This window comes from Amblyraja radiata, chromosome 1, assembly GCF_010909765.2.
Source record: "Amblyraja radiata isolate CabotCenter1 chromosome 1, sAmbRad1.1.pri, whole genome shotgun sequence".
NCBI lineage: Eukaryota > Metazoa > Chordata > Chondrichthyes > Rajiformes > Rajidae > Amblyraja > Amblyraja radiata.
The window spans coordinates 120,179,819-120,205,235 of NC_045956.1; the positions used below are offsets into that span (position 1 = coordinate 120,179,819).

The 25,417-nt window shown below is 41.1% G+C and overlaps 1 protein-coding gene across 1 annotated transcript; it reads right to left on the reverse strand.

Moving 5' to 3' along the window:
• Positions 1 to 1,783: 1,783 nt before the first annotated feature.
• Positions 1,784 to 23,623, reverse strand: shisal2b (shisa like 2B). The gene is made up of 3 exons (XM_033029913.1): positions 23,404 to 23,623; positions 13,350 to 13,507; positions 1,784 to 2,194 (listed from the first exon to the last, which is right to left on the reverse strand). The coding sequence occupies exons 1-3, from the start codon at positions 23,589 to 23,591 to the stop codon at positions 2,022 to 2,024; spliced, it is 519 nt and encodes a 172-aa protein (XP_032885804.1). The 5' UTR covers positions 23,592 to 23,623; the 3' UTR covers positions 1,784 to 2,021.
• Between the last annotated feature and the right edge of the window lie 1,794 nt (positions 23,624 to 25,417).

Genomic DNA, 25,417 nt, shown 5'->3' on the forward strand with positions numbered 1-25,417 from the left:
CACTTTCTCTTGCAACCGCAAGAGATGCTACACTTGTCGCTTTGTCAAGGTTGGTCATGAAAGGCTGAGTAACGCAGAACTCTATGCTCCACATTTGTTCCCAGGGATACATAATGAGATACATATAGACCACTGCTAGAATATCATTAACTTCGTGTAGGCCACATTTCTCCCTGAAACTTACTGGTCTTCCCAGTTCAAAGAGATGACTGTAAGTGAATGCTTCTGATTGGCACATCCATGTGCAGGAACACCTGCTGAAGGTAGATACCATTGTACACTGAGGAGCTGAGCTTTGTGTAACAGCCGCTCAAAACTAGCATTGACGTAATGTTTAATGGGCCTGTCCCACATAGGCGACTTTATAGGCGACTGCAGGAGACTATGCAGTCGCCACATGGTCGCCACATGTTCACGGGTGGTTGCCGGGGAGTCACCTTCATGGTCATGAGGAGTTCCTGCATTCTGGGAACTAGTCGCGGCCTCATTATGGTCACCGTGAATTTTCCAACATGTTGAAAAATTATCGGCGACTAGAATGAAGCCGCCATGGAGAGTAGCAAGAATTCACGAGCCGTAGGTGGGTCGCCAGGAGGTCCTAATGGTTTGCCAGGAGTTCGAAGGTTCTCGTAGGTTGTAGCCGGTGCTGACTGGTGAATTTCATTGGCTCATTTGGAAAAAAAAGGTAAGCAGTAGCTTTCAGAACTAAGGATAACCGACCAGTAATGTTAATGTCCGCCGAGCCTCACAGCCATGTATCTCTGGCTTCTTAAAAGTCGTCTACACTCCTTCTCCCCCCTCTCCCCCCCTTTTAAAGGACTTACTGTACACTGTTCTTTAGCCGCCCTTTTACAGCGCAACCTTCCAGCTCATCTCAGTGTGTGCCGGTTTCACCTTGGCTTTGCACTGTGTGAATTTTTTAGACAGCGTTCCCCCCACTTGCCCTGTCCCCCGCCTGCATGACGGGCTGCTGAAGGAAGCGATGTGTTGTGTGTGTTCCACTCTGACAGTCGCCGTTCCAGTTGCTGATTTTTCAGGCGACTGCCGGCAACTTGACATTCGCTGGCAGCCCACTGAAAAATCGTCTAAGTGGAAACTTAGTGTGATGTATTGTAAAGGAATATATTGAATTGATTGGTAGAAGAAATGTAGACAATTACACATCCCAACTGGATATATTATGAATAAAGAATATTTTCAGAGCAAAATATTGAATAGACAAGGACTTTGTGCTCTTGAAAAATGATCTTGAGAGGACCAAACAAAGGGCTTTTACATTCTGGAGGTGTTTGACAGGGCATTATTCCTTTTATAAGGAAGTATCTTAGCACAGTGGAGATATATACAAGACATCCATTATAAAACCAAATAGAAAATTAGAAGAAACTTTTAACCCAAAGAGCTGTGAAACATACCACAGGTTGAGTGAACAATAGCATATATATTTAAGAGAAGGCTGAACTAGAAAACTGAAGGAATGGTTATGATTCAGATGAGGAAAAATGATGTAGAGGCTTATGTGGAGCAGGAGTGGGAGCATGGTATGATTGGACCAAATGGCCTCTTTCTGTTCCATATGTACTATGTAAATCTATATAATATTTGTTGTACAGCTTTGAATTTGTTTCCTTTTAATTTTTGTCTTTATATTAAAACGTTTTCAGTTATGACTGAAATTTCTGCAGAATCAAAAAAATCGACCTAGAATGTTCTTATCAAAATGAATGATTTTGAGCAGTTCCACTCTTATCACTCTGAAATAAAAAATCTTTTGTTCAATGGGTGCTGATATATTTTATTTCCCTCGGTCTATACACTGGGAAAATAATTTTATTTGTAAGCTTGTCACAAAACATAGAATACACTATATCTCATACACCACATATGTTTAAAAGATTATGCTTTTGTTGTTAGAGCTGCACACATTTCATATACTTGCCACATTTATCATTTTTGTATATAGAATATAGATTATGGTATATTTTCCGTTAATTAAGTGGAATTAACATTTGTTTTTAAATTTAGTACCTGCCTATTTTACTTGTACAAACTGATGAGAGTTTTGTTGCTGCAATATCAGTCTCTACTACTGTTGCTAACAGTTTCTCTTCAGTAATTTTATTTGTGATCAGTGACGGGGCAGCTGCCGCTGATGGCAGCAGTGTTGTTTCCAAAATTCCATGTTTGTTTGTCCCTGCAAAGACAACAAGGTTTGCAATGATTCCTTTTAATTAACAACATGAAAGAGAAGCCAATTATATAGCACACAGTATGCAGATGCATTGAATCCATGCATCAAATTGTTAATATAAACAGGATAAGTTCACAGATGCTTTCATTTCTTTTTCATATTAGAAAATCAGATGTGCAAAATAATTTAACTCCAGCATTACTATCAAATCTGGATAAAAGAACTTTAAGCTGAAAAAAAATCAGCAGAAATGGTTTAATGCACCTGCCAGTTATGCTGAGACGGCAGATTAATATTTTAAGAAATAAAATTGTGTAGCACTATATTTTATAGGTAGGAAAAGACCATCACCTGATTGTTTCAGTATACCAGGAATGTTTTAGATGAACAAGTGCATTGGTTACATTATTTTCCATGCAACTATGCAAGTGGTAACTTCAAGGACATCAAGGGTTGGTACTCCATTCACCTTCCATTTAGTTTAGAAACTGAAGCCAACGTCAGTTTTGAGCAGAAAACAGTTAGCATCCTGGAGTGACTGCTCCATGTAGGTGTATAAAATGGAAGGCAGGCACTAGTGGAGTAGCATTTTGGGAGTGGCAATGTGGAGGTTAAGTGCATCTTAGTAAAGAAGCTTTAGCGTAGACAGTGACAACAGAATAAGGTACAGTCTATGCTTTTTTTCCTTTCTTTTCTAAATCTTCATTTGGTCTAGTGCAGTAGTGATGACAGTTAGGGCAGTAGTATGTTCCACTTGTTGGATGTGGGAAGTCAAGGAGTTTTCCAGTGTCCCTGAGGACTACACATGTGGGAGGTACATCCAGCTGCATCTCCTTACAGATCGTGTTAGGGAACTAGAACAGCAGCTGGATGACTTCAGGATCATTCAGGAGTCTGGGAATGTCATAGATAGGAGTTACAATGAAGTGGTCATGCCTAGGCTAGGGGAAGAAAGTAGATGGGTCACCACCAGGAAAGGGAGTAGGCAGGAGTCCAGGAACCATCTGGGAACAGGTATGCCCCTTTGATATTGTTGAAGGAGATGACAGGTGAGGGGAAAGTAGCAGCTGCAGTCAAGTCTGTTGTGTCGGGCCTAGCTCTGAGGCCTGGCAAGATGAAGACAGGCGGAGCCTTTGTGGTAGGAATCCCATTAGTCATGAGCAGCTAGCACTGGAATATAAAATAGAGGAAATAGCACTGGAATATAAAGGAGAGAAAATAGCAATGGAATATAACGTTAAGGAGAATCCAAAGTACATTAACGGAAGGAAGACACAAAATACTGGAGTAACTCAGGGTGACTGGCAGCATCTCTGGAGAGAAGGAATGGGTGACGTTTCAGTTCAGGACCCTTCTTCAGACTGATGTCAGGGGAGTGGGCGTGACAGAGATAGAATGTAGTCGGAGACAGTAAGACTAGTAGGAGAACTGGGAAAGGGGAGGGGATGGAGAGAGAGGGAAAGTAAGAGCTATTTGAAGTTATTCAATATTCATACCACTGGGGTATAAGCTACCCAAGCAAAATATGAGGTGGTGTTCCTCCAATTTGCGCTGGCCTCACTCTGACAATGGAGGAGGCCCAGGTCTTACACCAGTCTTACTGTCTCAGACTACATCAGTGGTTCTTAACCTTTTTGGCTCCACGACCCCTTCAGACATTCTTGGTCAGTACCGTGACACCCGAAACAAAAATTGGAGAAAAAAACTATTAAAACATGTCTGCCAATGCTCAGTCAATGGGATGACTGAAATTGCTTTACAGCCATCAGGCGATCAAAACGAGGAAGAATGCTCGACAGACAGCACCTCATGTCAGCGTCGATCACAAGCCTATTGCGTACCTTCGTTTTCAGAGTTACCATGGCTGAGAATCCAGTCTCACAGTGATAAGTTGAGGGGGACTGGACCAATAGGGTCAGGGCCCTCTTCGAAAGAACAGGACAGTCCTTCACTTTCAGCCAAAAAGTGGTGAGCTCTTGTTCCATGAAATCACTCTTGAGCTGCGCATCTTCACGAAGGAGCTCTTCCCTGGCTTTTTAAAGGAGGAGGACTGCTGAACCTTGTTGCCTTCCACCACAGTGAAGAATGCTATGGTGGATATTTGTGTTAAATTCTATTGTGCATTGTGTGTTCTTTTTAAGTGCATCGCTGCTGGCAAATTCATTTCACTGCACCTTCAGGTGCATGTGACAAATAAAATTGACTTTGACTTTGAATACTTAGCCTGGCCAAATCCACAAGACGTTCCTGAGACATTGTAGACCTTAAATAATTCTTAATCAGCTTGAGTTTGCTAAATGACCTCTCTGCAGAAGCTACTGTTGCTGGAATTGTTAATAGTATTCTTAAGCTAACACAAACAGTTGGAAACAGGTCACCAAGTCTATACTCTGTTAATGTTCAACAGATCTAATGGTTTTACTGCATTTCCAAAATTCACCCTCCCACTAACACACACACTCAGACACACACTTACTCACCCACTCACACACCCACCCACTCACACACGCCCACTCACACACGCCCACTCACAAACGCCCACACACACCCACTCACACATCCACTGTCACACCCAGGCCCGGACCACTGAAACAACCGCAGCCGCCGACTCCCACCACCTACCCGGGCGGGGCCACCGCAGCCACTGTCGCCGACCTTCACCGTCTTCAGAAAGCCACCGATGCTACTGCCCGTGTCTCTACTCCAGCCCCCCAAGGGCCACCACCAGCGACTCCGCCGACCCTCGCCTCTCCACCGGTCACCAGCGGGCCAGAGCCGTCACCTCATCAGAGATCCAGGCTCAGCACCAGGCCCACAACCTCCACCATGCAGACAGCACGGGGTCTGACTCTGCTGGAGCACAAGTTGTCATCTTATTGAATGACAATACTAGTTCAAGTGACCAATTGAAGGAGAGCTCCTTTCACAGCGTGTGGTGAGTCTGACCAGGGGTAATGTTGTGGGGAGAGCAGGAGTGTTAAGAAGGTGGGTGTCGGGGATCATGCCAGTAACTCACTCACTCACCGCTGTTGTAGCGCTCCGGGCGCGGAGCCACCGCATTGCAGCCGGGGATAGAAGCAGCTCGGGTGGCTGCGAGCGGCCGCCGGGACCCGACAGCAGAACTGGCCACCACTTCAGCACCTTCTCCCGGCCCGCTCACCTCTGGCAGCGCTCTCCGTCTGAACATCTCTCACCTGCCGCACGCCGACTTCACTCATGTCAGCCGCTTCCCGCAAATCCTTAAATTCCGACAGCCCAGTAACCTCAATAGGTCCATTGATCGGGCTATGGGAATTTAAGGATTTGTGGGAAGTGGCTGACATGAGTGAGGCCAGTGGGCAGCAGGAGAGAGGTTTTCAGACGGAGAGCACTGCCTGAGGTGAGCGGGGGCCAGCAGAAGGCGCTGAGGTGGCGGCTGGTTCCACTGTCCGGCCCTGCGGCTGCTCACAGCCACCCAAGCTACTTCTCCCCCCCTGGCCTCAATGTGGTGGCTCTGTGCAAGGAGCGTCGCAAGTGTCATGATCCCGACCCCCTCCTTCACAACACTCCTGCCCTCCCCGCAACTTTACCCCGGGCCGGACTCTCCATACTCTGTGAAAGTAACTCTCCCCCCCTCCCCCACCACGGGAAATACGGTATTTAAAAACATATAGCACCAAGAAATGTATTTACCATGTTATCGGTACACAAACTGCATTCTTCTCTCTTTGTTTCCTAAGATACACTTAAGATAATGGCAATCCATATTTGAAAAACTCGCCAAGAAGCTTGCGCTGCGCATGCGCATGCGCAGAAGGCTGCTGAGCGTGCGCAGTATTGCAAAGACAGAATTTCAGCTGCATTCTGCCCCGCTTGTCATTGACGGCTTGAAGCAGCGTCGACGGCACGTGGGCTGCAGACTTTTGCGTGTTACAAGTGCTGCGGATCAAAGGCATGGAGAATCATGCCTACCGAAGAGATCGATCTCATAGATAGGCATAATTCTCCCATGCCTTTACTATTCATATTTATTAATTATCATTTTATAATTTTAGTCAGGGTAGGCAGTGCCTACCTTGCTCACCCTGACGGCAAGTGCCTGATATACGCGAATGCGCGAACAAAATACTGTGTGTGGTATATACCTTTGTTAGGTTCCTAAAAATGGGCTCGACAAATTGATGTTATTTTTTTTTTTTTTTTTTTTTTTTTTAAAATATTTTTTTATTGGAGATAGGTACATAGGTACATAGGTACATAACCTATTTACATCATTACACTTACATTTTTGAATTGATAATATTGTCAATTATTATTACATTGTCTCCAATACTTTTTGCCTTTTTTTTTTAAACTAGATAGAACTAAAGAGATAGATGAAGTAAAGAAATAAAAGAAAAAGAAGAAAAACAAAAACAAAAAGAAAAAAAAAAGAAAAAAAGGAAAAAGATAGTTAAAGAAGAATGGAAAAATTTATTAAAATAAAAAAGACTTCATTCGAGATATATTCGTACATTTCAGAGTATAGTATTTCATCCATTCTTTAGCCCGCGTGCTAGTCAGGTTCCTGTGCTGAACCATTCTGACCCTTTAAATAATCAATAAAAGGAGACCATGTTCCAACGAATAATTCCTGTTTGTCCAACAGGGAAAATCTGATTCTTTCCACGTTTAAGGTCTCCGTCATTTCTATAATCCACATTTTGATTGTGGGGGCCGTAGGGCCTTTCCAAAATTTTAGAATTAATTTTTTTCCTGTTATTAAACTATAATCAATAAAGTTTCTTTGTGTTGTTCTAAGTGTTTGATTTAATTCTAATATTCCGAGTATTATTAATTTTGGATCTGGGTCCAATTGTGTGCTGGTTACTTTAGATATTATACTAAAAATATTTACCCAGAATTTTTTAATTTTTATACAGTTTGCAAACATATGAGATAATGTAGCTTCTAAATGTTGACATTTATCACATATAGGTGAGATATGTTGAAAAATGTTATGTAGTTTTGTTTTTGAATAATGTAACCTATGTATTACTTTAAATTGTATTAGAGAATGTCTGGCATTTAGTGAACACTGATGTATGTGTTGCAAACTTTCTTCCCAAGTATCTTTCGTTATTACTTGATTTAATTCTTTTTCCCATGTTTGTCTGTGTAAGTCCGTCGAAGGAATGTCACTGTCTAATAAGATATTATATATATAAGATATTAATTTTTCTGTGTTAGGATGTTTGTTCCAACATTCATCAAGAATTTCTGAATTTCTAATTCGAAAATTTTGGGAGTTCGATTTTACATAATCTCTAAATTGAAGATATCTGAAATAATCATTTCCTCGAAGTCCATAAGTCTGTTGCAACTCCTGAAATGTCAGAAAAGTGCCTTCCTTGTAAAGTTGTCCCATATTTTTAATTCCATAATTCTTCCATTGTGTAAAACCCCCGTCCAACCATGAAGGCTTAAACAAAGGATTATTCACAATTGGAAGAAAAAGTGATAAATTATCTAATTTTAATGTCTTTTTTAATTGTTTCCAAATTCGTATAGCACTAAATATTATAGGGTTTTCCCTATAAATTTTTTTGTTTAATTTAGACGTAGCAAATAATATCGACCCGATATCAAAAGGTAAACAATCTTCCTTTTCCATTTTTAACCAGTCTGGTTGATGATCTATTTCTTCCAACCAGAAATTCATATTTTTAATGTTAACTGCCCAGAAATAAAACAAAAAATTGGGTAAAACCAAGCCTCCATTTATTTTTGATTTACACAAGTGTCTTTTGTTTATCCTATGATTCTTATAATCCCAGATAAAATCATTAACAATAGAGTCCAATTTAAAAAAAAGTTTTTTGCCAAATATATCGGAATTGTCTGAAAAAGGTATAATATTTGCGGTAAAAAAATCATTTTTATGGCATTGATTTTGCCTACCATTGAGATAGGAAGTGTTTTCCAGTATTGAATATTCTTATGTAGTTTGTTCAGTAATGGGGGAAAATTTGCTTTAAATAATGATGTATATATCTTAGTTACATAAATACCTAGATATTTAAATTTTTCATTTACTATTTTAAATGGAAATTGTTGTATTATCTGTTTGTTATGTTCCCTTATTGGCATAATTTCACTTTTATTCCAATTTATTCTGTATCCTGAAAGTGAACCAAATTGGGTTATTAACTTTAATAAGTTTGGAATACTAATTTCTGGTTTTGTAATGTAAATTAATACATCATCTGCGTATAGAGAAATTTTATTCACTGTGTCCTTTGTGTTATACCCATGTATTTCCGGATGCCCCCTTACTCTTTCTGCCAGTGGCTCAATAGCAAGCGCAAATAATAATGGAGATAATGGGCATCCTTGTCTACAACCTCTAGATAGGCTAAATTTAGATGACAACCTTTGGTTTGTAAATATTCTAGCCGTGGGATTTGTATATAACAGTTTTATCCATGTACAGAATTTCTCCCCTAGCTGCATATTTTCCATCACCGAAAATAAGTAAGGCCATTCGACCTGATCAAATGCTTTTTCAGCGTCAAGTGAAATTATTGCTAGATCTTCATTAATAATTCTCTTGGAATATATAATATTAAATAATCTTCTTAGATTATAATATGAGTACCGTTTCTGAATAAAGCCTGTTTGGTCAGGGTGTATTAATTTATTCATCACTGTACTTAATCTATGCGCTAGTATTTTAGTTAAAATTTTCTGATCTGTATTTAAAAGTGCAATTGCTCTGTATGATCCCGGGTCTTCCAGATCTTTATCAGCTTTAGGAATAAGTGTTATTATTGATTCATTTAAAGTGTCTGGAAGTTTCTGTTGAGTATATATATACTCATACAGTCTTTGTAAATGTGGGCTAAGCAAATCATAAATTTTTTTATAAAATTCGGAACCTAAACCATCTGGTCCTACTGCTTTACCATTTTTTAAAGAGCCAATAGACTCCTCAATATCCTTTATCGTAATCTCCCTTTCTAATAATTCTCTATCGTTTGAATCTAAACCTTTTAAATTACATTTTATTAAAAAATCTGCTATTCCTTCTGATTGTGCTACGGTTTTAGTTGAATAAAGGTTATGATAGTATTGGAGAAATCTATCATTTATGTCCTTGGGCATTTTTAATAATTCTCCTGTCTCTGTTCTAATTTTATGAATTGTTTTTTCCCCTTCCATTTTTCGTAACTGACGTGCTAATAATTTTTGTGGTTTGTCTCCAAATTCAAAATGTAATTGTTTGGTTTTTTGATAAAGTTTTATTACTTGTTCTGAATACATTTTATTTAATTTATATTTCAATACAGCAATTTTATTATGTTTTAAAGTAGATGGCATTCTCGCATTTTCTATATCTAGTTGCTTGATTTCACTTTCCAATGTTTGTTGCTTAATCCTGTTCTCTTTATTATAAAATGCTTGAGCAGAGATTAATGTACCTCGAACATACGCTTTAAACGTTTCCCACATAAGAGAAGTAGGTGTGTCAGGGTTGTCATTTACCTCAAAAAATATTTGAATCTGTTTAATAATATATTCCTGGCATGATCTTTCGTTCAAAATTTGTGGGTTAAATCTCCAATATGCTTGTTTCTCGGACATTCCATTTAATTTAATCATGAATGTTACAGGTGCGTGATCTGAGATTATAATGTTATGGTATTTTGAATTATAAATAAATGGGATAAACGTAGAGTCAACTAAAAAATAATCTATTCTTGAGTATGTTTTGTGTACTGGAGAGTAAAATGAATATTCCCGTCCAGTTGGGTTTTCTATTCTCCAGACATCCTTAATATTAGTGGTATTAATAAATGAATTTAGAAATACACTTGATTGAGATTTTACTTTTTTTTGCCTTGATGATCTATCTAAGTATGGATCTAATGTACAATTGAAGTCTCCTCCAATTATTAATTTATATTGTGTAAATTCAGGAATTTTATTAAATGTTTTATTAAAAAACTTGGGGTTATCAAAATTAGGCCCCTAAACATTAAGAAGAATCACTTTTTCTCCATTTAACTCTCCAACTAATATAATATATCTACCATCAATATCCACTATTGTTGAAGAGTTCTTAAAAGGTATTCCTTTACGAATTAGTATTGCAACTCCTCTGGATTTATGGGAAAAGGAGGAATTATATGATTCAGCGATCCACCTAGCTTTAAGTCTATGTTGAGATTCCTTTTTAAGGTGTGTTTCTTGAAGAAATATTATATCTGTTTTGATTAAATTTAGATGTGCCAACACTTTACCTCTCTTAATTGGTTCATTGATTCCCTTGACATTCCAACTACAAAATGTTATTCCCTGACCCCCTCTTGTCATATTAATATCTTGCATATTGTTTCTAAGGTGGTCTATAACCGAGCAGAAGGTACAACACATAGAACCTGACCCTGCTTCCGAACCTCAAATAGATGAATTTAAAATCATATACATCGCTCTTCCGAACACATCTCCTTGTATCAGTCTTATTTTTCCATTCAAACATTAAGTTATAAACATATTTAAAGTGAAAAAAGTGATAGTTGGTTAGTATAGGGTGAAAGAAAAAGAACTACATCTACAATTAGTGTAGTTAGTGATAGCCACACTAACGTGGCTAGAATTCTAAAGACTTCCGTAGCCTTTGTAAAAAAAAAAATTTCCAGCTCCGTGCCCGAAGAAGAAAAAAAAAGATTATTTCTAACATTCAAATAACTTCTTTGGGAGTAACAAACTTATTTACATACCCATACATACACACACACAATATACACATATATATATATATATATATATATATATATATATATATATATATACCCATATGTATACATACATAAGCACATAACCCTGCAGAAAAGTTCAAAAACAGCAAAAATTCACAACGTTATTATTCTCTACATATCATATTAATTTTTTCGCTAAATCTATAAATTTAATTTTAAATAGAAAAATAAAGAGAAAAACCGTTAAATTGCATATCTTCCTATATAATATAAGTATGTAATTCATTTCTATGTTAATCGAAGACTATTAATTATTAATCATTGTTATCAATCATATACAGTATTAAATTTTTATGAAAAATGTTAATGTTAATAATTTTAGTGGTAATATAGATATTTAATAAGTATTAGTTGTTACATATATAGTTAGGTATGAATATACAGATAATAATATTGATTAATAAACAAAAATACAAGGATCACGGTTTTATCCAATGTCCTCCGTCCATTTCGGTTTCCGAATGTCCTTAAAGCTCTTAAGAGAACTTTAAAGGTCCTTTTAGATCTGGCTTGACTCCTATTGATGTTATTTACAACCCCTTCATGACCCCCGGAAAAACCCCAAACGACCCCCATGGCGGTCACGACCCCCAGGTTAAGAACCACTGGACTACACCCTCTGTACCGCCCACTCCGACATCAGTTTGAAGAAGGGAGGAGGAGAGAGAGGGAGAGGGGGAGAGGGGGAGAGGGGGAGAGGGGGAGAGGGGGAGAGGGGGAGAGGGGGAGAGGGGGAGAGGGGGAGAGGGGGAGGGGGGGAGAGGGGGAGAGGGGGAGAGGGGGAGAGGGGAGAGGGGGAGAGGGGGAGGAGGGGGAGAGGGGGAGAGGGGGAGAGGGGGAGAGGGGGAGAGGGGAGAGGGGGAGAGGGGAGGGTGAGACAGTGAGAGAGAGAGGGAGAGTGAGTGAGTGAGAGAGAGGGAGAGAGAGAGAGAGAGAGAGAGAGAGAGGGTGTGTGAGTGAGAGAGAGATAGAGAGAGAGTGAGAAAAGGCCCCCTCAGAAGCCAACACTTCTTTTTTTGGAACTACAGGAGATGGGCAAGGTTTTCAATAAGTATTTCTCCTGTTTTTCACCATGTGCAAAAACATCAAGGTAAGGGAACTTGGGACAGTTAATGGAGATGTCTTGAGGACAGTCCGTCTTACAGTCAAGGAGGAGCTGGACATCCCAAGGCATATAAAGATAGATAAATCTCCCGGGCTTGATCAGATATATCCGATGATGTTGGAAGCTAGATAAGAAATCACGAGAGCCCTTGCTGAGATACATGAATTATTGTTAGACACAGATGAGGTGCCAAATGACTGGACAGTGGCTAATGTTATACTTCTATTGCACAATGGCTGCCAGGAAAAGCCAGAGAACGATAGGCCAGTGAGTCTAACATCTGTGGTATGTAACGTAGTGGAGAGGATTCTGAGGATAATATATATATGTATGTGGATAGACAAGAATAGTAATCATAGTTTTGTACATGGGAGATTGTGTCTTATGAATCTGTTTGAGTTTTTTAAAAGATGTTGGGGCACAATTTAATAGGAAACTAGGGGCATATTTTTCACTAAGAGGGTGGTGGGTATCTGGAATCAGCTACCAGAGAAGGTGGTTGAGGTAGATACTGTAACAGCATTTAGAAAACACTTGGGTAGGTGCAGGGACAGGAAAGGTTCAGAGGAATATAGGTTAAAGGCAGGCAAATGGAACAATCTTAGATGGTGCATCTTGGTCAGAAAGGACAGGTGGGCTGAAAGAAACATGGACAACTTCTTCCCTTCTGATATCAGACTGTTGAATGGTCCTTCCATAACCTAGGGTACCGTCCAATTCACCTCTACCCCATTGACGACATTGGACTTTGTCTATGAAACTGATGTGCTTCAATGCTGTGAATATATTCTGCACTCTATCTTCAACTTTGCGCAATATATTGTACCTTAGTTTGACTTGATAGTATTTACGTATGGTACATCTGATTTTTTTTTGGATCACTTGCAAAACAAAGCTTTTCACTGTACCTCAGTACACATGACAATAATAAACCTAAATCTGATGCCAATCACAAAGGTGAATATGTGATTGGGTTTAATGTTTAAAAAAAGAACAAGCCATAACAAATGTCAATTGTTGGCACAATCTGAACACCATTAGTAAAACTAAAGTATCATTAAATATTTCTTAAATACTGCTTGAAGAAATTCCTAATATCACATTTACCAAATCACTGCATACTTTTGCATCAAGATGATTCACAGAACAAAAAGGTGGTCGGGAAGGATAGTGACTACACTCTTGAATATCTCAGCATTTTACACCTTAGAGCAGACAGCATAGAAACATGCCTACATCTGAGGAAATCCAATAATTTATGAATTAGACTTACGCTTGTGTGATGGAGATGTTGTGAGGCTTTGAAGCTTGAGGCCAGAATCTAATCTTTGTGGTTTATTGTAGAGAAATAAACAGCACATCGCAAAAGCACTAATGACAAATACCAGCAGAAGAAGGGCAGCAACTCCTAATCCCACCATCGCACCTATACTAAACAAAAGAAGGATTAAAATACATCAAATAGTTTCATTTAATAGAATCCTCTCTTTTGATTCAACCAGAACTCAGTGGTGTGAATCAACATGTGCATTTTCTAGATATCAATTGGATCTAAACCCCTTGCCTCACCAATCTACTGGAATTCCTTCAGGCCAGTTTGAATGGTGAATGATGATGGTGAATTTCTAATCAATATGAGTTAGTTCTGTTTTAAGAAAGTATTTTATGAAATTCCACATTAAGATTGTACATTGTACATTGTATAGGGCCCTAGTGAGACCACACCTGGAGTATTGTGCAGTTTTGGTCCACTAATTTGAGGAAGGACATTCTTGCTATTGAGGGAGTGCAGCATAGGTTTACATGGTTAATTCCCGGGACTGTCATATGCTGAGAGAATGGAGCAGCTGGGCTTGTACACTCTGGAGTTTAGAAGGATGAGAGGGGATCTCATTGCAACATATAAGATTGTTAAGGGCTTGGACACGCTAGAGGCAGGAAACATGTTCCCGATGTTGGGGGAGTCCAGAACCAGGGGCCACAGTTTAAGAATAAGGAGTAAGCCATTTAGAACGGAGAGGAGGAAACACTTTTTCTCACAGAGTGGTGAGTCTGTGGAATTCTCTGCCTCAGAGGGCGGTGAAGGCAGGTCCTCTGGATGCTTTCAAGAGAGAGCTAGATAGGGCTCTTAAAAATAACGGAGTCAGGGGATATGGGGACAAGGCAGGAATGGGTTACTGATTGGGGATGATCAGCCATGATCACACTGAGTGGCAGTGCTGGCTCGAAGAGCCAAATGGCCTACTGCACCTATTGTCTATTGCCTAAGATTACAGAAAAAATGGTTCATGAAATTACTGAAAAATTAACTTAGTCAATTGAAAACTAATTTAATCATTCAAAAGTTTTTTAAATAGTAGGATTTTATCCAATGTAATCATTATTAACTTTGCTCCTCCATTCTTTATCCATATACAAACTGGAAGTCGACAGCATTAATACCAATATAGTGGGGTCACAACATCTGGAGCCTGGATCGCCTCGGCGCAGAGGGAGAACGAAGAGGGAAGAGGCAGAGACTTTAAGATTTTGCCTTCCACCACAGTGAGGAGGTGTTTGCTGAACTCACTGTGGTGGATGTTAAATTTGTGTTGATTGTGTTTTTTTGGTCATTTTTTATTATATGTATGACTGCAGGGAAACGAAATTTCGTTCAGACCGAAAGGTCTGAATGACAATAAAGGAATCTAATCTAATCTAAAGTTTTTTATAGTGCTGAATTGGTAAACTGAAAGTATGGCAGTTAATTTAATGTTCTTTTTACATTCATTCTGCTTTATTAATATATTAATAGATCAGATGGCTTGGTGATAAATTTGAAATATATTTATCTTTGTAAAGGTATTGCAACTGTAAATGTTTCTATCTAGACATTAGATTTAGTTGTTTTTTCATTCAGAATTATTGAACATACCATAATAAATTACAATTGTTGGCACAATCTGAACAACATTAGTAAAACTAAAGTATCATTAAATATTAAATATTATATAAGCATTTAAATTAGCAATCAAATGTTTTTATTAAATTTGAGCGAATGAAGTCTTGATATATATTTTTGCTCCACACGATTGAAGGCAGAGTAGAATTTAGATGAACCAAAGATTTGGGAGCATTGGAAGATAGCAGCAGAACATTTGAACAGTTGAGTCTAACATTGTTTAACATGTGGATCGAGGTCCTGGAGAGGAACTAGACGATGTTACAGAATTGGGAGTAGGTTAAACCATTGGAGAAAATATGGGGTCAAAATCTCATCTCCAGGTCAACCAATCATATAGAGATATAAACGGTATTAAGGACAAACGAATGGAAGATATGCCTATATCTCCTGTTTCCCATTCCCTTGACTGTCAGTCTGAAGAAGGGTCTCGACCCGAAATGTCACCCATTCTGCTCTATGGTCATTGCTTTCGTCCATCTGTCCGCGCGTTCGCTCGCTCTTGGTGCCGGCGCTTCTCCCCTTAGACTCCGCCAAGCAAACACACACACAGCATGTACGGCAGATCGGTGCGGGACGAGATCAGGTGCAGGGCGAAGGATGACATCAAACGGGTCATGGCAGCTATCGAAAAAGTTTGGAAATGGTAAAGGGGAAATTTTTAAAAAAACCCGAAGGAAATAGATGTTTAACAAAAAAAAAAGGGGGCCGGCGATTGCTCTGTGTCGGAGGGGGGTGGGGGACGGGATGGCTGGAGTGGGTGCAGGATTTTCTGGAGCTCCTTCCTAATGGCAATATTTTGTACTAGAGTAAACGGGTCCCGTTGGGTCCCCTGTTCACAGTGGGGGGGGGGGGGGAGGGGCTTTCTGGAGCGCTAGTATGTGTGTTGTGGGTCGAAGGGACTGGTTTCCAGAGGGCTATTATGGACATTGTGGTCTGAATGGATTCTTGGGCTGGCAGCTCAGTCACTCAGGCCTGGTGGGCTGGCAGCTCATAAACTGCCAGAAATTCTGCCCAAAACAGGTGGGAGACTGTGAGAGAGAAGGGGAGAGGGTGGAAAATCAATTTTAGACATTTTTCATCTTTTTCTGCAGATCACAGCAATGATCCTGGCCTGGATCTCACATGGAGCCAATGAAGGGAGGAAGAAAAATACTGGAGTGATGTTTAATACTTGCAGAGGGAATACTTACTGATGGGCCGAAGGGACTCCTCCTGGGCTAGTACATGCCTGATGGGCCGAAGGGATTTAAAAAAAAATCTGTGAAATCTCAGTGAAAGGCACTATTTCTGGACTTTTCCTGGCCTGGAACGGATCTTTTGGGCCAAAATGCTCCTCCTGGGCTAATACGGGCATTTTGGGCAAAAGGGACTGGTTTATCGGCTAATAGGAGCCTTGTGGGCCGAAATTAGTGGTTTCAGGCAGACCAAACAACTCATTACATTTCATTTCAATTTCAAGCACAGGGCAGGCCAAACAGCTCATTGCATTTTCATTTCATTTCATTTCCATTGCCATTGCAGTTTCAAGCACAGGGCAGGCCGAACAGCTCATTGTATTTTCATTTCACGTCCATTGCCATTGCAGTTTCAAGCACTGGGCAGGCCGAACAGCTCATTGCATTTTCATTTCATTTCCATTGCCATTGCAGTTCAAACCACAGGGCAGGCCAAACAACTCATTTCATTTTCATTAAGGGCTAACAAATCATTTATTCAAGTACATTGTAGACTTACAGTTCAGTTGATTCACCGCAGAATGAGATGAATCTCCCTCGCGATCTTGCAGAGAGACTGAGTCATGTTCAGGCATCCAGGGTTTTATAGTCCTGCCTCCCATGCCCCCCCCCCCCCCCCCCCCCCCCCCCCCCCGGAAGGGGCGTTACCTTCATCGCAGTGATTGACAGGAGAGAGGATCTCAAGGTGTTTCAAACACTCATAACTCTTTTATTTTTCATCGTTCGGAAAAATCCTCAGGGCCTGCGCAGCGGAGGACTGTGAGTAAGATGGCCAAAAATCACAGCCATATAAGATAGCATTTTTTCTAAAATCAATATACAGTGCAGACAGGAAGTGGTCAAGATGAGACTTTTAATTATATAGATGTTCAAAGTTAATAAGGAAGACTAGGCAGGAATATCAAAATGATCACCTGCATCTGAGAAACAAAAAGATGATTTGTGCATGAAGAAGCCATGACCAAAGCAAAGTTACTAGAGCGGAGACGGAAGCTGGTTACGGAAATGGTGCTGAAGATTACCCATGACCCTACTACGGCTTTTTTGTCGAGTGGACTATCTTGCTCCGCTATAGGATCTTTGGTTTCCAGTCTCCATGTGTGTGGAGGAAAGTGGTGCTGTAAGGGCAGTTCACGTCCTTCACCAGCTCATTGGAACTTTTCCCATTTCCATAATGACTGTCTAAGAACTTGGCCCGCATCAGACCTGGCGTCTCTCCGCCGTAAACGGAGTTCACCCCCTGGACGCTCAACTCGTGGATCACCCGCTCCTTCCTGAAGCGGATATCAAACAGCTGTAAACCGCTGGCGTAACGTGAACTCCCAGTCAAAGTAGCGAACGTGGTTGTTTACAACGTGGTATCTTGGTCCACGTGGCTCGAACTGGAGGGGGCCGTAGGTTTGAAACTTCTGGCGAGGTCCCAGCGAGGCGTAGTTGGGATCCGAATCCGTCCTTTGGATCTTTCTCGCTCTCTCACTCCCTCTCTCTCACCCTCTCGCCTCGGCATTTCTGGAATCATTTGGCGTTTTGCGGAGACGGCTGCATCTGCAGTTCCTTCCTGTTGGGGGGGGGGGGGGGATAGGGGGACCCCTGGCCCATGGCGGCTCCTGGTCCGTTCCCTCTGCGGGTGCCGCCTGGGCCGCTGAGTATTTTGATTGTATTTGATGGAAACAAATTGATATGGTTGCAGTTATAGCTGGAAAATTAACTAATTGGTTTGGATTGCCCAACTGTAACCCGGATTTGTATTTAAATGTAATTAAAACCACTGTATTTAAATGAATTGCTATTTACTGCTAACTAATTGATATTTAGAACTGTGGATTATAAGATATTTAAACAAATGTCATAGAAGCACCTTCGTTTGTGCTATATTGAATTTGATGCTGAATTGGGTTTCCAGTCACAAATATACACAAAATATCATTTCCATTTCCAACAAGTATATTGGCTCCAGCTTCAAAGAATATTTTAAATAGGAAAAAGATACATTGATACAAACAGGAATGTATGTAATTGATGCATTTAACTCAATTGATGAACTCATTTGGCGATTAAAAATCTGGCCTCTAAAGATACAAAATAGCTTCTAACGATGTAACATTTGGATTCAGTGGCAAGTAGCTGTCAATATTCAGATGAAAGTGTGGGTGAAAAATATAACTAATAATGCTTACATAGACCGTAGAAAGATTTAAAAATATGGATCAGGAACTTGAATTTTAGGGATTAATCTACATTAGCTGGGAGTTGAAATCGACAATTTGGGGTGGTCAATTTTCAATAAAAGAATAATGACACAAATATCTCATATCAATTGGAATTTGTGAAGGATAAACACAGCTTAGTTAATGAAGAAAGCATTAAAGAGAATTTGGCCCTCCCTTGTATGATGAGATTTTAATAGAAAGATCGTGAGCAAGCAACATACCAGATAAAGACATGGTGGACTGTCATTTCTCATGTGAATTCCTATGAAATTATACTTGGTGGGGGTGGGCATGCTTCTAATTGTTAAATTGACTTCACAGTATGATGAACCTGCAAGGAGGAAGTTAGGACCAGGCGAATTTAATTAAGTCCTTAATTTATGTTTAATCAATACGGCAAACAAGCCCAAATGAGCTGTTCATCTTGCTCATTTGAGACGGCTTATAATTGTCCTGCAGCATTTCTGACTTGGTTCCCCCAACTACAGCCTTTTGCATCTTCATCTTCGTGCGTATGGTGCGCACAGCCTAAAGTTGTAGGCCAACTTGTTCTATTTGATTGTGCACGCCGGGTTGATTGCATTCATCGAAACAGGGCGGACCACGTGAAGGTTGCAATCTTCCACCCCAGCCTTTTGCATCTATAAGTAATTTCCAGTTTCAAGAGACCACTTTACCAAGAAATACCCCAAGCCTTCACAGGGATCCAACATGTATGAGACTGCAATTTTACAGCAGAGGGTGCTCTTTTTTTTTTGTCTCAATGGGTAACAAATGAATCGTTTACAGGTTAAAAACAGTAAATTAGCCTGCTTGTTAGCCTGTTAAATACGCATTGCTTTGGTTTTTCTTTCAAGTATTTACTCACCTGGGTATTTGTTGAAGCACAGCTCCCAAGACGTTTATTGTGAAACATGTTAAAAAATTCCCCAAGTATTGGGAAATAGCTAAACTCAAGCAGAACTTTTCTTTTAAGCTGTTTGACAAATTGATTTGTGGTAACCTGAACATTAAATGAGAAAAGTAAGTAAGTATGTGCATGCAATTAATTCAAGCATGAGCTGTAAGGCAGCAACTGTGGGTGCGGCAAGTAGAAAAGGGATTAATTAAAGCTTAAAATGAGAATAACTCTTAAAATATAAAAACAATTTAAAAGTTAAAGAGGAGATTTATTCAGTCCATTCTTTCTTGTTGTGCCTCTTGTTGCGTTCTGCAGCCGGGGGAGGGGGTCAACTTCAGGCGAGGGCTGTCGGGGCCAGTGGGTTAGGGGGGAGTGGAACAGCTTCAGGCGGTGGCCAGTGGAGGAGGGCTTTCTTGAGGGCTAGTATGGGTGTTGGGGGCCAAAAGGACTGGTTTCCAGAGGGCTAGTATGGGCATTGTGGGCTGAGTGGATTCTTGGGCTAGTCCTGCAGCTGGGGTTGGGGAGGCTTCAGGTGGGGGCTGGCAGGAGTGTTCTGTAGCCGGGGAGGGGTCTGCTTCAGACAGGGGTCGGTGGGGGGGTGGGGGCTTTATTCTCCTCACCCCCAGAAGGGGTGTTACCTTCATGGTGATTGACAGGCGAGAAGACCAATCTGCTGATCTCACGATTTTTAAAACCTTCATAACTTTTCTAATATTCCACCAATCGGAACAAAACTTGGTGCGCTTGGAGCAGAGGAGCATGGTGAGTAAGGTGGCGGGGAAATCCTAGCGATATATGGTACTGTCTTTACGCGAATTTAAAAACAACGCAGACGGAAGTGGTCAAGATGAGAGTTTTAGTAATAGTATAGAAGATAGTAAAATGAAGGCCATGATGGAAGCAGAAGCAGGGATATATCAATGAACATAAATTATTGGTTATATGTTTCAGAAATGTAGCTGCTTGTGTTTTGCTAGACTTACAAATGGATAGAAAAAGAACAAGAGCAAGAAAGTGTGGGAGAATGCAGAAGAAATTAAAGAAGCCTTATCATTTAATGTTAGAAAGAAAAATTCTGTTTCAGCTGCAGATTTAAAATACATAATGTCGGCATTGACTTCATACATTGTATATTCATGTTGTTGGAAAAGAAGCTGTGAGTGCAAGAAACGAGCTTCTTTCCTCTTGTCCATTGGCCTGAAAATGGGAATAATACAGAAGAAGTACTGACACTTTTGAAAAATATAAAAGTGGATAAGTCTCCAGGTCCTGACAGAATATTCCCTAGGACATTGAGGGAAGTTAGTGTAGAAATAGCAGGGGCTATGACAGAAATATTTCAAATGTCATTAGAAACGGGAATAGTGCCGGAGGATTGGCGTACTGCGCATGTTGTTCCATTGTTTAAAAAGGGTTCTAAGAGTAACCTAGCAATTATAGACCTGTTAGTTTGACTTCAGTGGTGGGCAAATTAATTGAAAGGATACTTAGAGATAATATATATAAGCATCTGGATAAACAGGGTCTGATTAGGAACAGACAACATGGATTTGTGCCTGGAAGGTCATGTTTGACTAATCTTCTTGAATTTTTTGAAGAGGTTACTAGGGAAATTGATGAGGGTAAAGCAGTGGATGTTGTCTATATGGATTTTAGTAATGTAGATAGGGTGGTAAAGAAAGCTTTTGGTGTGCTAGCCTTTATAAATCAGAGCATTGAGTATAGAAGTTGGGATGTAATGTTAAAATTGTCCAAGGCATTGGTGAGATCAATTCTGGAGTATGGTGTACAATTTTGGTCACCCAATTGTAGGAAGGATGTCAACACAATAGAGAGAGTACAGAGGAGATTTACTAGAATGTTGCCTGGGTTTCAGCAACTAAGTTACAGAGAAAGGTTGAACAAGTCACGTCATTATTCTTTGGAGCGCAGAAGGTTAAGGGGGGACTTGATAGAGGTCTTTAAAATGATAAGAGGGATAGACAGAGTTGACGTGGATAAGCTTTTCCCATTGAGAGTAGGGAAGATTCAAACAAGAGGACATGACTTCAGAATTAAGGGACAGAAGTTTAGGGGTAACATGAGGGGGAACTTCTTTACTCGGAGAGTGGTAGCTGTGTGGAATGAGCTTCCAGTGGAAGTGGTGGAGGCAGGTTCGATTTTATCATTTAAAAATAAATTGGATAGGTATATGGTTGGGAAAGGAATGGAGGGTTATGGTCTGAGTGCAGGTAGATGGGACTAGGGGAAAATAAGTGTTTGGCACAGATGGGGCCGAGATGGCCTGTTTCCGTGCTGTTATATGGTTATATGGTAATACAACCTGCAATGAATCAGGGAAAATCATAACATTTGCTCTAAAGGTAAACCTAGCCCAAACTGTGAGAATTGCTTGAAATGACCCCAAACTTAAGAATGAAAACAAAAGAACTTTTCACACAATAATTATGAATACTGGGTTCAATTCAGCCCACTGTGTGGAGTTTGCATATTTTCCCTGTGATTAGCTCGGCTTCCTCTGGGTGCTCCAGCTTTGTCCCACATCCCAAAGATATGCTGGTTGGTAGGTCACTGTAAATTGGCCCAGATGGGTGGGGTTTAGAGCCTAAGGAGAGTTGATTAGAATGTGGGAGAATTGGCTCCAGGGAAAAAAGGGGAGCCGGCGTCTCTAACATTGAATTTGGATAAAATGTTGCATTATTAAACCACTCGTATAAAACCCAGGTTTTATAATTGGTCCTTAAAGATTAGTGATTGGTGTTGGGGGGGGGGCACTAATATTAGAATGGAGGAAGGTTTCACGGAGAAATTCACTTATTTATCAATGGCAATCCAATTGTTTAACAAAAGAATTGTGATTTGAAGATATCTTCCTGTGTAACTCTTAACCTCACTGCTCAAGTCGTTGCCCCATCCAACCAATTATTTAAGCCCTTTTGATTCCTTTGGGACACGTACAACAGTGTAATGGTATCACTGACTCTAACTGATTTTATCCTAGATGCACAAGAGACTGCAGATGCTGAAATCGAGTAAAGAAAAACATACTGCTGGAGGGACACAGCCGGCCAAGCTTCTCTGGCGGACAATGGTGGACCATGATTGGAACCGGACCTGTCCTCAGACTGGGTTAAAGTATTTGGTTTGGGGATAGGGGCAGTAAACGCCTGGAAAAGGGATTGTTCGACGTACCCTACAAAGGGACAGGCTGATAGAGTTCGGGTATAATGCCAGTGTATTCCTTCATCAGACCGGTCGTCATTCAGGCTGACCTACTGAGTACTGACCCAGTTGGATCAGAAAACCGTGGCTTCAGGACGCGCCAGAGTTCTCCAGCACAAAGTCTGAGTCTGGTCCACGGTGCAGTATTGACTGAGCACCGCGTTATCTGGGGTGGGGTCGAACCGTGGGGCTCAATCCCAAATTACAAAATACATCTGCAGCTCATTCATTTCACAGCCGTGGGATCCGAAGCCTGGTCGCTGCGTATACTTGTGCCATAATAAACTGTCTTCCTGTGTGGACATTAACAGTACACCAGCATCTGCAGTTCCTCGTCTCAACATATGTGGAGGGAATGGACTTCGGCTTTTCAGGACGGGAGCCTTGTCAGACAGATAGTATAAAGGGGAAGAAAGCTGGAAACGAGAGTAACCCTCATTCACATCAACTCTACGCCCTCCAACTCTAGGAGCAATTTATAGTGGTCAGATTTACAGGCGTCCCTCCCACGTTTGCCGATGACCAAAACAAATCCGAAATCCCTAGATCCCCAGTCTGAAGAAGGGACTCGGCCCGAAATGTTCCCCCATTCCTTCTCTCGAGAGATGCTGCCTGTCCCGCTGAGTTACTCCAGCATTTTGTGTATATCTTCAGAAAACGTCGTGCCGGGCAGCCCCAGGCTGTATTACTGCTCTGAAGTTAGCACGCTTTCCATCTCATAGTCATCCCATCTATCTAGGTGGACATGCATCTATCTTTCCTCCTTATTCGTTTCCTCACTCCCCCCCCGCGGTTCCCCCATTCGCTGGACTTACCTCAGCGACCACATGTAGCCATGCGGGTAAGGGAAATAGTTGCCCGCCTCATCGCAGCAGTACTTGAGATCGGAGAACCCGCAGCAGTAAACCTTTCCCAAGTCGTCCGTCTTCCTCGGACACCTGAAACTTGCCATCAGCTCCTCCGCGTTGGAGTAAGCGCTGCAAACGCGCGCCGCTCCGCTCATCTTTAGCGGTGGGTTGGGGCGGGAGGAAGACTCTCTGCCTGGGCTCACAGCAAGTGGCCGCCCAGCCCCGACCCCGCAGCTCAGCCCCGCCCCGCCCCAGGCCAGCACAGCCCAGCCGTTGCCCGGGCTCAGCTAGCGGTCGCCCTCCCGCCAGCCTAGCCTTGTCCCGCCCCGACTCCAGCCGTGCCCACCAGACCCAACCTGTGCTAGCGCGATCAGGCTTCTGTCTAATCTCAACGTAGTGACATTACTCCTAACTCCTAAACATGGGAGCGCTTGTAATCGATGTAAGTTATTCATACGTGTATGTACTAAGATGCGAGAGAGCCCCACTATTCAAGGGAATCGGTACTTTTATGGGGAGAGACAGGCGTTGGTTTTAAAGGTAAACTTCTCAGCCACATTTGATAAAAATGCTATGTTGGAAGGGATGTAGAAGATAAATGTCAAAGCATCTTTTGTGAAATGAATGGATTGGCATTATATCGCTTGATACTGGAATAAACTGTTCTCCTGATCTTCGCAGTTACCGTCCTCTCCACGGCTTTTAACTCATTCCCAAATTGCAGCGATCAGAAATGAGCCCAAATTTGCATTTGTAATAGAACCATATGTTATAGAAATGTGTGATTTACTTGTTTTTGTGTCCATTTTCTATCACTTTCTCAATCTGTCCTGCATCCGTCAAAGATGTATGGTCATATACAACATATCTGAGTATAGAAGTCGCAGTTATATTAGACATCAGGTTGGGTGATTGTGTAAGTATCCTCTGGGTACTCCAGTTTCCTCCCACACCATAAGATGTGCAGGTTGATTAGTTGCTGTAAACTGTCTCTGGTGCGTGAGTGAGTGGTAGAATTTAAAAAGACACACAGAAGACACATAGAGCATTGTAGCTTGCACAAACACTATATCAGGACATCAGTTCATTTTGTTGTGTTTTGGCCAAGAGTCTCACTGTTGCAGGGAAGAAGCTCTTAAAAAAGCGTGTTCTTTTTGTGGCGATACTGTCCGCTCGTCTGTGCCTGAGGTTGTATGTGCAGTTTTTGTGTTTGAGCAGGGAGTGAGCTGGATGTAGTGTGTCTCTAATGATTCTCCCTGCTCTTTTTTGACAGCGCTGTGTGTAGATTGTGTCCATGGAGCGGAGTTCAGTTCTGATGATCCTCTCAGCAGTCTTTATGACTCTTTGCAGAGCCTTCCTCTCTATCTGTGTGGTGTTTCCATACCACACCGTGATGCCTGTGGTGAGGATGCTCTCTACCAGTCCTTTGTAGACCTGGGTGAGAGGGCGACAGTGCAGACCATCAGGCTGCTCAGAAAAGCTGTCAAAAAAGAGCAGGGAGAATCATTAGAGACACACTACATCCAGCTCACTCCCTGCTCAAACACAAAAACTGCACATACAACCTCAGGCACAGACGAGCGGACAGTATCGCCACAAAAAGAACACGCTTTTTTAAGAGCTTCTTCCCTGCAACAGTGAGACTCTTGGCCAAAACACAACAAAATGAACTGATGTCCTGATATAGTGTTTGTGCAAGCTACAATGCTCTATGTGTCTTCTGTGTGTCTTTTTAAAAAAAAATTTAAATTTAAAAAATTTTAATTTTAATTTTTTAACGTAACTTGACTCTCTGAATAGCCGCACAAGAGTTCCTATGTGTGTAAGCACAAATGGTAAATAAAGTTTTTGACCTTTGACCTTGAGAACCCAGAGGGAGTTAATGAGAATGTGCCTACAATTAAAAATGTCGAATTTGTACAAATAGATGTTTGATGATCAGTGCAAGCTCAGTGAATGGCCTCTTTTAACCTGTACAGTT

What these genes read in the sequence shown, in the direction of transcription:
- shisal2b (XM_033029913.1), bottom strand. Translation starts at nt 23,591, where the DNA reads ATGAGCGGAGCGGCGCGCGTTTGCAGCGCTTACTCCAACGCGGAGGAG. An exon ending in GGCTACATGTGGTCGCTGAG is followed by an intron (nt 13,508 to 23,403) that starts GTAAGTCCAGCG and finishes TCTTTTGTTTAG; the next exon opens with TATAGGTGCGATGGTGGGAT. An exon ending in AACATCTCCATCACACAAGC is followed by an intron (nt 2,195 to 13,349) that starts GTAAGTCTAATT and finishes TTGTCTTTGCAG; the next exon opens with GGACAAACAAACATGGAATT.